Source organism: Beauveria bassiana (assembly GCF_000280675.1).
Source record: "Beauveria bassiana ARSEF 2860 unplaced genomic scaffold BBA_S00009, whole genome shotgun sequence".
Taxonomy (NCBI): domain Eukaryota; kingdom Fungi; phylum Ascomycota; class Sordariomycetes; order Hypocreales; family Cordycipitaceae; genus Beauveria; species Beauveria bassiana.
The window spans coordinates 1118161-1131862 of record NW_007930844.1 but is presented as its reverse complement, the minus strand read 5'-3'; the positions used below and the strand labels follow the sequence as shown (position 1 = coordinate 1131862).

The 13702-nt window shown below is 46.3% G+C and overlaps 1 protein-coding gene across 1 annotated transcript; it reads right to left on the bottom strand.

The window, feature by feature from the left end:
* Nucleotides 1–6751: 6751 nt before the first annotated feature.
* Nucleotides 6752–9475, bottom strand: BBA_04342 (uncharacterized protein; the record flags this gene model as incomplete). Its single annotated transcript, XM_008599439.1, has 2 exons — nucleotides 6752–7146; nucleotides 7198–9475. The coding sequence occupies 2 exons, from the start codon at nucleotides 9473–9475 to the stop codon at nucleotides 6752–6754; spliced, it is 2673 nt and encodes an 890-aa protein (XP_008597661.1).
* Between the last annotated feature and the right edge of the window lie 4227 nt (nucleotides 9476–13702).

Here is a 13702-nt window from a genome sequence, read left to right as displayed (position 1 = left end):
CTTGACCTCTTTTGGGCTTTGATAGCTGCACGATTCCATCACTTGAAGGAACGCGCCAAGTGATCTGAGGCTTGGAGGGCGAATCATTTGAGGTGAGGTTGCACAAAGCATGCATCAGCATCAAGCTGAGTAGTTTTCATGATGCTAGCACATGATGTGCCAGAATCAGCCACTTGGATACTGTTCGAGTGTAGAGTACTCGTATATTCCTCCCGTTTTCCGTTGTGATTGTGTTGTATTGTGCCGAAGGGGGCGCGACAAAATAAGCTTCCCTCAACTTACCAAGTCGTCTTTGAAATGATTGCGAACCTGCTGAGGCGTGGCCATGGTCGCGATGCTCGACATTGATGTTTTGCTCAAAGCTGTCTCACCATTAGCAGACTTTTCAAGTAAAGTAGCACAAGTCGGCACTCCTCTGCGCTTCTGTCTTGCCTGGCAACTAATTATAGCGCAAATGTGAAGCAGCCTGTGTATGTGTTGCCATCATGTTTGGCCACGAGCAATGTAGCAAAGAATGAAATCGCTTACTTGGGATCAGAGCTTCAGCGTGTCGAGATGCCCCTGGTATCTGATTGAAACAAGGCTCGTTGTCAAGATCAGTCCTGAACTCGCGCTGATAAAGTCTTTAAAGCGCGTATACGATATTCGGTATAGAGGAAGACTGTTCTCGTTCAGAATAACGATACTCCCGCAATATCCCAAGGGAGGCTCAAATTACTGCTGATTCACGTCAGCGTTACTCTTGTTTTGCGGAAGACTTGAAGCAGCCCTGTATGTAGTCACAGCCAAGTTTCATTCCAAAGCAGATCAGCCTCTTGGAATCTTACCTAGTATGCAAGGAACACACAAAGGTGCAGTCACAGTTGCAAGTCGATGCGACACGGTTCTCAACTTTTGACGATATCAACTGGTAGAGATAGTGGGTCCCGTTTTGACAAAAAGTGGGACTGGAAGCTGGGTCAGTACTGAAAACCCCTGTCCACTGCTGTACGGTATGTGGTGTGTGCTACCTAGGTCGCTTGGAGTTGGGTGACGGCAATGGCTTGTGCTCATGTAGTCGAGGTGGTCGTTGACAGTCGCCAGGAAGATGCAAAGGGCATCAGTATAGTATGTATTGTTCGGCTCGGGATAGAATATGAAGGCGGTACACGAACGCAGAAGCTTTCAACAAGATTCTCGCGCTGGTCGACAGTGTAGCAGCTCAGCGGTGTGGTGGGAGCTTCTAGAAGCGAATCGTCGCGCGCGCTGGTCGAGAGGTGAAGGACACGGCAGTAGAACTCCGTACCGATAGAAAAGACTGTGCTGTCGGTACAAGATTGGTACCTACTTCGTATGCAGGCGAGCAATCCTGAGCGGCGACCGAAGCAAGCGCGGACCGTAGACTCTGCCAGGAGATTGTGCAAGTGTGGTTGATCAGCTAGCGCGCTGGACTTGGACTCGGGATACTATGGGCAGATTCACACGAGATTGTCGTCCCAGATTCTTCTCTTCATCGGCGTGTCATTGAGAACAAGCTGATCGCGATGAATGTAGGAGACACGCTCGAGACGACAGAAGTAGTACTTGCAAACGGCGAAGGAAAAACTGAGGTTGGAGAGAAGAACGGTTGCCGCAGGACAAGGTCAGGGTGGAAAGGGAGAGCGGGTCAACGAGGCAAGGCTGCCCCTGTTTTCAAGAGTAAGGTCTTCGCAAAGCCGTTGGATCAGAGGCGACTTGGGCAGACCGTCATTATGAGCGAGCAGTTCTGGGGTAGGAGGCTCTCTTTCTCACTCACAGCGTTACCGAACAACTGGGCCTAACGACCTGCCGGCACACAGTCTACTGGTTGGCAACGGCCAACTCAGCAACTCAGGTTAGCTAAGAAAAAATTCAAGCCTGGTGGGCCTTGGAAAGGGGGGACAACAAGTCTCACCTCGGGCGATATTAATAGCATGCAGTCCTCATCCGAAACATATGCCATGACAATTGTAATTTGCCTTGCGACTTTACATTCTACATGGTGCATTGCGCTCTAATTGCGTGGACGTACTTGTTATGACCATGGTGTGCCTCCTGCAACGCGACGGTACGAACAAGTTGGTGGCTTTCTTTAGTTAAAGCCTCCGTCATACTGAGTAGGTATGCCCAGGCACGCACGCGGCACATCCACACTTAGTCTTTCTAGTGAGTGTCCACCTCCACTCCTTTTTTTTTTCCTTATTAGACTACCTAATTAGATAGCGGCGAGCTTTAGTTGGACCAAGCGCTGGAGCTCAACCTTTCGGGACAAAAACCGGAAGGCTTGGCGTAATGGTAGTCTCTGGAAAATGGGGCGCCGGCGGATTCGACGAAATTGGCGTGGGACAGACTGCCTGTGCCCCACGGCGTCGGCCTTCTTACTAGGTATGTGACTTGCCTGATGCTCGCTATTTGCTTCCGAGGTGGCGCTGCCTCGTCATACCGGCACCTGAGGACCTAATCGCAATAAAATCAGTATTGAGAATATTAACGGCGTCGTGTACCCGACCATGTACTGTAAATCAACTATTACTATTCACTCAACATGAACTGGATACAGAGCATGATACCTGGCACCCACACACCAAAGGCCACGAAGAATACTGCTCTACCAGTGATCCGTAGGCGATTTGAATTACCAGGCCAGCTATGGGGCATCGTTTTAAACTAGTTATTGTGGCAGAATGCTATATCGTGTTACTCTGTCGGTTAGCGTGGGTTAGGATCTCGTTTTCATTGCTATTTGAATGAGTTCGCTCTATCATTGTGCATGATAAAGTAGACTAGAATCAGGAACACACCTCCAAATATACAACTGACATACGGATGAGCAACCCGGTGGCACGGTTCAAACCAGACTCAACAAATTGCTAACAGGTAAGGCGCAAGGCAGGTGTAACGTAGCTGCTGCCGCCGCTGTGCGTCGACACACATGCTATTAGCACGCCACTAACTTACTACTACTTAGGTAGCTATTTATCTAGTGGTGCATCCTTTGTGACATAGATACCGTACCTATGTAGCTGCAGTCATACAGCTGTTAAACTGATGTGCTGGGTCCCCCCCCCCAAGGTTCAGTTACTAGTTAGAACAGGGTTCTGAGATCGTGTATTCAACCCAGCAATACGCCACGATCTCTCGAGAGCAAACAAACGTTTCCCGAGATGCATACAGGGGCGGAGCACGCTGGTGGGTTAACAGCATCTAGTCAATGACACCTCGTAGGGCTGCCATCCGCGGATGCTTGCGGTATCCTAGAGGAGAGGCTCAGCTGTCGATATTACTTTCTGGCTCAGCTTATATGTCTAGAGTATCAGCCCCAGTAGTGCAAGCTCCTGTGTCAAAGGCCAACATTGAGCCGAAGCACCACATCGGGATTGGCACCTTGGGAAAGCTCTCGCAACTAGCCGCTTAATCAATGTTGTCATCACTTTCGGTATACCAATGGCTTCCACGTCTGTGCAAGAAGGCACGTCACCCGAGAGCAAGGGCTATATATGAAAGCCCCGTCTAAAATAACTATAGGTAAGGTGTGGCCGTTGCATCAGCTAGCTCGTTGCAGAAAGTCGGTATACTGTCGAAGCAAGGGCTCCCGCTGTTCGCTCGTTCAACAAGGGTCCGACGGACATGCAGGAGCTAACTTGGTGGGCTTTCTGCCCCGGCATCTTTTCCTGCCCTGCCGGGCCACGCAGGCCTCCTTGTACCAGATGCCTATGTATGGTAGGCTGCAGAGCTAAGTTTCTTCTAGATCTGGGGCAGAAACGCCAAACAAAGTCCTAGACGGGAGCAAGGTCTGTTGCAGGCGCAGAAGAGCTAGAAATAGTGCCTCCGCTGCTAGGGATAGAGTTTGACAGTCGACGCGAGTCACTTTGCGCGCTTGGACACAACAACTGTTGATGCTTGCTCATTCAGTAATGCAGCCACCCATGATAATTAGTTGTACACTTGACACCGCTACACGACCTCCTGCCCTCGATCTTGTGTCCCTAAAAGATTGTTTATGAGTCGCAGGGCAGCATTAAAGAATTCTTCAGTGGCGAATCGCGCTCCTATGGATGGCTCCGGCCAGTTCAGCTCCATTGTCATCTTACGTACAATCAAGTTGCGAAAATGCGCGCTACCGCCAGGGAACTATCCGTTCCCGACGGGCTGCAAAGCCCCGGCTCTGGTTGCTCCCTACATTGACGACAGTTGCTTTGCTGATTCCGGATGAGTATACGATAATACTTCTGATAGAATCTGTTGGCTATTTTTTATACAGACGTGCTACCAAGGTGATGCTGTTTATCATACTGGCACTGAGGCAACAGATTCGCGACATGGACTCAGTCCTGGCTCTGCAGATGAAATCGACCAGCGGCGAATTACTGAAAAAGGCGGCAGATCAAGCCGCAGCGAGCTGGGGGGGGTGTGTGATACTTCGTGGGTAATAAAGCAAGCAGAAATGGCGCAGTTAGACGAGTGAACCGTTGGGAAGCTACCACCCTGGCGCGAAGTCGCCTTCGTTTTATCCACATGATATCAAGTAGAACGAAGTCATTGTGAGTCTCGAGGCTAGCCTGATACTCCCAATTCAGCTCGCTACAATGCCAATGTAGTTTTCCATCTCGATGCTAGGTTTCTCGGTAAGAGGCTTGAGACTAGATAAAATCCTACTATGTACTCCGTACGGGTGCGGATACTACTCAAAGTTCATTTGATCTTGCCAAGTTGCCGCCTTTTTTTATTACCACCCAAATGGCAGTTGCCCTTCTGACTCGATTGGAATTTGATGGGCTCTGGTCACAGGGAACGCAGCCGTCGTGGGGCCCCTGAGCAGAGACTGAATCGCGTTGCTGTTTCGTGGGCCATCAGTCTGCGAAAACAGGCGCCTTCCGCAGCTGATCAGCATAATTGGCATCTGTCTTTGTTCAGCTCCGTGTCGCGAGGGTGGCGGTAGGTAGGCATATAGATGTGCTATTTCGTAATGCATATCAATCCCCTCTCAGCCTTTTGGGGCTCTGCCATTCTTGTGGTGCCTTGTAGTGCCAGGAAAGTTTCGCGTTCTCTATTAATCAGAGTCTGGTCATTTTCTTGCGCCGAGCCAGCTTGGTCAGCACGCGGGTGACAAAATGAAATGGCCTATAATGAGAGTACTAAAGTTTAGCGGCCTATTTTAAATAATTCTTAAGAAGCTCTAGAAAATGTATATCTAGCTAAAATAAATATAAGATTATATTTTAGTACTTAAATTATCTCTTATATCTTTTATTAATTTTAAATATTTCCTATTATTTTCTATTCTATGTACCTCTCGTTAAATATTATGCGGACGCCTTGCGAAGATGTGCCAGCTTTTTTGTCAGCCCCTTGGTGAGGTAACACCACGGTTACGACGCCTCGGCGCGTCCGTTGGGCAATTAGGCCGCAATTTTTGGTATGAGCATTCCCTGGCTGGGAACCCCACTACCATTATCAGCCAATATTGACATCCTCTTGGCCGTTACTAGCCTAGCAAGTAGGTAGTCATATGGTGTGAGTGACAGAATGTGATAATAGTTAAGGTAGCTGGCAGCTCGCAAGTGCCGTCCCCACTACGTGGTTTCAGGCCGTCGTCAGTCACTACGGAAGACATACGCGGTTGTCACGCTCGGATTTGGGGCGTCGGGCGTTCGCTACCATTCCGTTTTATTTGTCTCTTGCGTGCTGAAGCATCATTACTTCTTTGGGCGTGTCTCCTTGTACCGTCGGGATTCAGATGTACCACTCACTTGCGTGGTTGGTTTGATTTACGCCTAATAGGGTGGTTTTAATTTAAAACTAGTGCCACCATACGACGCCAAGTGGCGTCTTATTTCGTTCGTATCTCGCTAATTAATAGCTTGTGCTCATCTGCCATTATTTCTGGTGCCTTTATGGCTATGTTTTCATCAGTGACCAGCTCGATGTGCGCGTATAGATTGAATATCGTCTCTTATGTGCATGGTGTCGGGGTTCGTGGAATTGTCAGGCGGGTCTGCCAAGGTTTCGCTCCGTATTTGCTGTTTCGCTCTATCTAGCATTACAAATACCGCTACATGCGTTGTTCTCGTCGTTGGCCGGCGGGTTATTTTGCTTGTGTTGCTCGCTTGCAAGCTTTTGCATATGGGCGAGGGCGTTGTGACCGTGATCCATATGGAGTTTCCGCTGGATGTACTCGACACCAACTGATGTAGAAATCCACGAACGCATTTGATAGCTAAATGGTCGAATGCACAGAGGCAGCGTAGCACTCACGTTCAAACAGATGGTCACGAGACGCAGCAAAGGCTGCCCGTGATGAGGCTGCCACGCCGTACTAAATGGAAAACAGCATAACCATGTGTCCATACCCTGGAATTGGCAAGATGCTAGTCAACAGTAGCTACTAGGGTAACCCAGCAGCCTGTTACTTGATATATATACTAGTCAATCATTTCAAACCCCTTCCCTGAATGTAGTCTTGAGTCACATAGTCAATACGATTGCGTGGCCAACGAGACTATCGCGTCGAGGCCATCAGCGAGTGTGTGGGCAGCCGTCCAAGTGACACTTTCGCCAGGCTAGCAGGGAGCAGGCCGCCCATTCGATAGCACAGACAATCAACAGAATAACCAGGCCGAAAGGAATCGCACGGCACACAAGGCCACATTTACAGTACACGCAAATGCTCGATGACTGTGCGATCAAAGGAGTTTATCGGGACTGCCGCCATGGCAGCCCTAATTGTGTGATACCTATCGCTATCACTAAGATGCTACTCACGCTCATCACCTTCATCCCTGCGAGTCTTCCTCCGGTAATCCGTATCTCCTTCGACAGCATCGCCATGGGCTTTGTCTTGCCTACCCCGCCCGATTTCATCGCCATCTTGGTGATTCCGCCTCGATCCTTTCGTTCCACCACCGTCATTCTCAGCATCGCGCCTCTTATCGCTCGAGCTGTCACTGCCCTCGTCCCGAGCACTCTTGTGGCCTTCATCAGCATCATCAAGATTCCCATCAAGACCCCAACCCCCGGCCTCGGCACCACTATCGCGATCGCTATCCTCAACCTGGCGTCGATGTCGGCGGTAATGCTGAGAGCTGCCATCGTCATGTTGATGCCTGCGCTCCTGGTCACGGTCTGGATTATCGCGATTACGCCGTCGCTCTGAATCGATAGTCAGTACAGGGTATGCAGAAATTGCAGAAAATCGCTTACCTCGAAGAACTTGAGTTGCTGCCGCATATGCCTGTATCTCCTCCTTACTGAGAACCCGCAAAACAATTACGAAGTCATCGCGCTCCTCAAAACGCTCTTGCCCAACTCTGAGAGCCTCGGGATTGACTATTCTGCGATTGATTCTCGTCCACCGAGCTCCAGGCGGAACTTCCTTGAGCTTCTTATCTTCTTTATGAGGAGCAACGCCTTCTCGAATGGGATTGGCTTCCTCGGGGAAGCTGGCGCTTGGTTGCTTCAAAATGCCCTTCAAAGGCTTGTCATCTCGTCTATCACGAGGAGGTGATACAACACGGGCGTGTTTCTTCTCGACTGGAAAGCCGACAGCGTAACTTTGATCATCCTGATCCAGATCAGCGATACTGGCAGCTTTTCTGGTCGGCGATGGAGAGCGGGCTCGACGCTCATTTCCACCAGCAGAGGCTTCATCGGATTGTTTCTGGGTTTCATGTAGTCGAAGAACAGCAAGCTGCTCCCTTATCTGGCGAAGGTCACTGGTGTCATTGGGGTTGAAAGAGTTCAATGGTCGTTGTTTCCTTCTAACACTGCCCCTCCCGGCCTCATCGGAGTCAGATGCAGATGGCGGATTGTACTTGACCAGGGAAGCCCCTCCATTAACTGCAGGGCCAGAAACCCCCTCCATGGCCACTTTCATCGTCTCAGGTCGTAGGCTGTGCTGATCCTTAGTTGCCTCAATAGGACCTCGAGGTGAGGAGTTTCCAGTAACTTCTGTCTCGTGACGGCTCGAGTTGCCAATTTCAGAGCCGTAAGTGGTCTCTTTTTGCTCCTTAACACCCCTCGCAGATTCGTTGTCTCTCTTTGAAGCAACAAGCCCGGCTGCTGCCGCACTTATGCCGAGGCCGGTGCCAGCGGTTCCAATAACACCGTAAGAAGTTTCTCTACCACTGTCGTTTCGGTGGCCTTCAGAATGTTTGCTCTCCTCGGAAACAGACGATTGCCGATCTTGCGTGACTTTTCGAGGCCCCGCAAGTGGTTTGTCGCCAAAGTGTAGAAAACCATGACTTCGGGGTTCGTCTCGACTGCGTCGATCATCACGTCGACCGTCACGTCGACCCTCTGGAGCAGCGTCCGGACTCGTGCGAATACCGAAACCGCGATTCGAAATGCTTTCATCATAGAAGTGAGTAGAATGGGGGCGCCTATTTTCAGCTGCGCCGTCGTTACTACGATCATAAACGTGGCTGCGCCAATCTCGGTAGTCGTCTCGAGTGTGAGGTGAATTGCTCCAATAGGATGGCTCCTGACTGACAGAAACAGGTCGACCGTACCTCGTCTCTCTTGCAACTCGAAGGATGCCAGGCGTCTCAGAATGTGCCAGCGACTGCGGGGGCTTCGAGGTGGCGGTGTGAGCCTGACGAACTCGGCCGAGAGCGTAATCTCTATCAATGTTGTCAAGTCCACGCGTTGATGGGGGAGGGCCACTGGGCGCATCAGAACGCCCATGTGGCACGGTATAGCCCCTGCCAGCCTCGTATCTCAGGCTACCACTTCTTCTGTGGTTGCCAGCGTGTGATGCTCTGGGACGCTTGTCGTGATTGAAACTATCATAGTTCTGGGGGCGAGATGGTTTATAATGGTCGAGATCGTATCGGACCAGCTCTCCAGCATTCGTGTATTTGTACCCATCGTCACCATAGTCAATTGATGCCGCACTGTGACGCTGATTGCTGGGGTAAGTGGCGGAAGGTCGGGATTTGCGGTGAGACTCAGTATTATGGGCGCTCAAGAGGCTGTCTGCACGGTCTCTACGGCGCGGATGCTCTTCAACCTGATACGGCCGCGCAGAGCTGCGAGAGCGGGACGTTGATCCAGGTACAGCATAATATTGGGAGCTACTCTGGTGGTAGTCGTCGCGGACGGGGCTGCTATTGCCAACACCGGTGCCATACTTCATGCTGTTCTGCGATCGATCATTCTGATATGTAGTAATAATCACAGGTGGTCTTATTGTCGATTCCATGGTCGATCGCCTCGTGTAGCTATGGTCACGCGCGCTGGGGCGAGATCGGGAATCCTGCGCAACGGCGTATGTTCTTGTCGTGGTAGGCTGGCCTGATGAAGTAGTAGAGCTCGAATGACCAAGAGCTGTGGTAATAGGATAGCGGCTGCTAGCCGGAGTTGTGTATGATTCGTCTAGGAATGGCGGTTGGTGCGCCATGCTGGCCGGGAGAGAGGAGCGCGAGGGATTCGTGCTCACCGAGCGACTGACAGGAGGTTGGTTCCGATGTCGATCGGTCATGATGGCGAAATTGAATTGTCGCTCGATGACCCTCTGCAGGAAAGACGGCGATGCAGGGCCGTTGCAGGCAAAGGTAAGTATTCCTGGGGAGTTGCGCCCGCTCTCTTGGCGTGGGCGGCGATGGGTAATGGTAGTGATTGTGCAACCCGACACGCGTAGACTCAGCTGTCAGCCTAGATTCGTTTGGCCCGGGGGTAGAAACAGGGACGAGTGAATTCATGCAAGGCAGCCCGGGCGATCAACTAAATAGTCCTGTTTGGACTCTTGACTATTGGGCCGAGTCAGCACATGAGCATATATCCAGTGTGGCAGGAATGCTGATTCAGTCAGCCAGCTGAGTGACAAGGAGGGGAGCCCAAAGGCTGCAATATGGGTTGGTACGTACTGACAGAGACAGTCAAGTGAGAGGTGAATTGCAGTCTGAGAAACTAGTATCTAGTAGGCGAGTTTACGATGGCCCGAGGGAAGCAGAAACCGGTAAGTTGGTGTCAAGACGAGGAGGGTACAAAATATGAGGAAGGGGGTAGGTACATACGTTAGTCAGGTAAGTTCTCCTAACTGGCTTTATCGAGGGGCTCTTGGGGCTGACCACCAACGACGTCACCTTGGAGGTGGTACCTAGAACCATGGTAGGAAGGTGGACCTGTGGAAATCTTGGGCGTTGGTCTTAATAAAGTTGAAAAGGAGAAACTAGATTCAACACTGCTATAGACTATAGCGTAGGCGCCGCATAAAAGCCGAGTCGACCCGAATTATGTGCTGTTGCAATTACTAAATAGCAAGTGTGCCGTCGTTAACTTGAGATGTTTGTATGGGTGCTGGTGCTCCAACAATTTCCTCCTCGTGCTTTTGCACCTTGCTTTTGCAAGGTGCTCTTGATAATAAGTTACTGGCCGGGTTCATCTTGTGGCCTAAACAGAGCGCAGGTTGGAACGAAGCTACGGAGGGTTGGGAGGTAAGATGCTGTGCCTAGAGCTCCTAGCATATTGCAACTAGTGACGTTGAATCAGCCACTCACTTTCCCACTTGTGCTCCTATCGGGAAGACTGCTTTTTCTTACCGCCCAGCCGGCTGAAGGTTTATGCAGCACTAACTAAAGGTTTCACGTGTGGGGAGAAGAAAGACAAAAATCTACCCTTAAGAAATGTCGAGAGAAAACTCAATTAGATTGCAATGTTAGTTACTCAGTAAAAACAATATTACAGGGTGTCCCATGTTAGATCTGCACGACATTGGGCATCGTCATGCAGGTTATGAATACTAGGTACCTACCCACTAACGTCAGGCACCCTCTTTTTAGCCACCTCCCCTCTCAGGCTACCATTTTTAGCGTTACTATATTTAAAAAAAAAACCTTGTATAAAAGAATTAAGAAAGTAATTAATAAAATAAATATAGAACTAGTATTCAGAAAAATATAAATAATATTTAATAAATATTATATCTATTTTATTTTTTCTAAAAATATTAATTATAAATTATATTTTTATACTAAGTTATGAATATAAATAACTACTTTATCTTCTATAATACTTTCTATCTATATAAGAAGATTATTATAAAAATTAAATATTACTTAATTTTATATTATCTTATTATTTATAATATAACTATTAAATTTATTTTAAGAATATTTTATTTTAATATTTTTTATTTAAAGAGAGATAATATAAAGAAGAGATAATATAAAGAAAAGGTAATATAAAAAAGAGATAATATAAAAAAAAGATAATATAAAAAAAGATAATATAAAAAAGAGATAATATAGAGAAAAAATAATATAAAAAAAAGTAAATATAAAAAAAGTTAATATTAAAAAAGTTAATATAAAAAAGAGATAATATAAAGAAAAAATAATATAAAAAAGAGATAATATTAAAAAAAAGATAGTAAAAAAAAGAGATTAAAAAGTATTATTAACTTAGACTCTATAACATACCTGTTCTATATTTAGTCTAAGGCTACTAAATATAGAGATAGACTACTCTAGGCTTATATAAACTATATTATATATTATTATTTATACTATAGATTTCTTCTTCTTATTTTTATCTGTCTTTAAGAGAATCATTAATAATTTAGATACCTACTTATAGTAGCCTAGAGCTAGTATATAATAAAAAGAGGGTACTAAACTACTATATACGTAGGTAACTAAGAAAAATAGCCTATAATAAGAGTACTAAAGTTTAGCTATCTATATTTAAAATAATTCTTAATAAACCCTAGAAAGTATTTTTCTTAACTAAAATAAAGATAAAATTTAAGTTAAGTATCTAAATAATCTCTTATATCTTTTTTTTAAAAAAAATTCTTTTATTTTTCTTAACTATTCTTTACACCTTTTATTAAGTATTATGCGGACGCCTTGCGAGAATGGGCCAGCTTTTTTGTTACCCCCTTGCTATGCTACCAACGGGATACGACCCTTGCGCCTGCTGGCCTTCGTAACTAGGTGTGGTGCCCAACGACAGGGGTGCCTAGAGATACTGGGTCGGATGCCACCCTCCATTGTGGTGTTGCTGCGTCATAATCAAGCCCACAGTGGCAATGAGACGGAGTCCTGTCTCAAAACCTCTCGCACTGCACGCGGGCACAGTCGTGCGTCAACAGCCGCCTGATAAAACAAACTCCTCCATCTAAGCATCCGCCATCTAACTAAAGCCAACCATTGCCGCCAGCAGCTAGTCCTCGGCTATGTTGAGTTCTGCATCGCACGGGCCTCCCCGTTGCCTGTCACCTGTCGAGATGGATGGCCTTCACCACCATGGCGTGGGTCATTACGCTCTCTCATGCCATCATTATTTCGGTCTCGTTCATACGCAGCATAGTGGCGTTGATGGCAATCCGATAGTTGAAAGGTTCTGAATCCATGATGCCCAGATTCCTGTCGCTAAGGTGGCCAATATCACAACCAAAGATGATCGGCATTCCAGCCTGATTCATCTTCACGCAAGCAGACTTGAGCACATTTTATCGACATTGACGTCTTCGAATTTGTGCCACCCACGATGTTGTCCAGTCGGTCAAGTGCCAAATTTAGTGACGTTGACTTGTGGCGAGGATCATGAACAAGCGGGATCATTCAATACAAAGAGTGATCAAACTGACTTGAATACCCGTCCATAGAAGTTGCGGGCGAATTTCTTTGGTGACGTGATCAATTGTCGAGACTGTTCACTTTTATCCACGTATTCCCAACTAAATGACTCGTGCTACTTGGTGGTGGCCCCAGGCCTAAGGTCAACGTTGTCAAGACTTCTTTTAGAAGTCCAGGTTTGTATCCCTCGACGATTATTGAGATGGAGTCAGCAGTCAGCTCTCCACGGGGCAGCTTACGAAGTGACAACGTGGTCTACCGCAGCTTGTTTCTTTAATATCGAGTTCAAGATACCAGAGTTCATGGCATTCTAGATATCAGGACATGACCTGGGGGGCAGAGGTGGTTACACATAACCTGTCCCAGATCCACCAAGTTAACCTGTCTGAGCTGGCCTTTATCCGAGCCTTGCCCGTAACAGCGCTATACCAGTAATTTACTTGCTGACATCAACAGAATACAACCTAACTCCTAACCATAACCCCAACTATTAACCTTGACCCGAATTCCTAACTAGCGCTTCGCGTAGCGAGCTTCGCACACCCTAACCTAACCCCGGATCTTACTAAAGCTTCGTATAGTATACTTTATATACTCTAAAGTAGGGTTAGAAATTAATTAGTAAATACTAATTAAATACTAAATTAGTAAATAAAAGTCTATATTAATACTAAAAACTTAGTATTAGTATTTAATTTCTATATCTTACTAATATTATATTAATTAGTAAAGATTTATATTAATATTAACCTAATTTAATTAGTATTTAAATACTAAGTTAATATTTTAATAACTAGTTTAGTATTTCTAAGAATAGTTAAACTTTTTTAATTATAATAATAAGTTTTTATAATACTAGTAAATTTATACTTAATTTAGATATTAAGAAATTATAATTCTAAAACTTTATTATAATTAATTATTAAATAAAAACTATTAAGAAACGATTATTAATTTTAAGATTTTAGACAAATAATTATTTAATCATTTTCTTTAAAGAAATTATTATATTAGTTTTTCTTAAATATAATTTAACTTATATAATAGATCTAGACTTTTTAGAAATTTATTTAATGATTTTTTATTTTTAAAAAACTCTTACATTAGAAAAATACTCTAAAATTGAG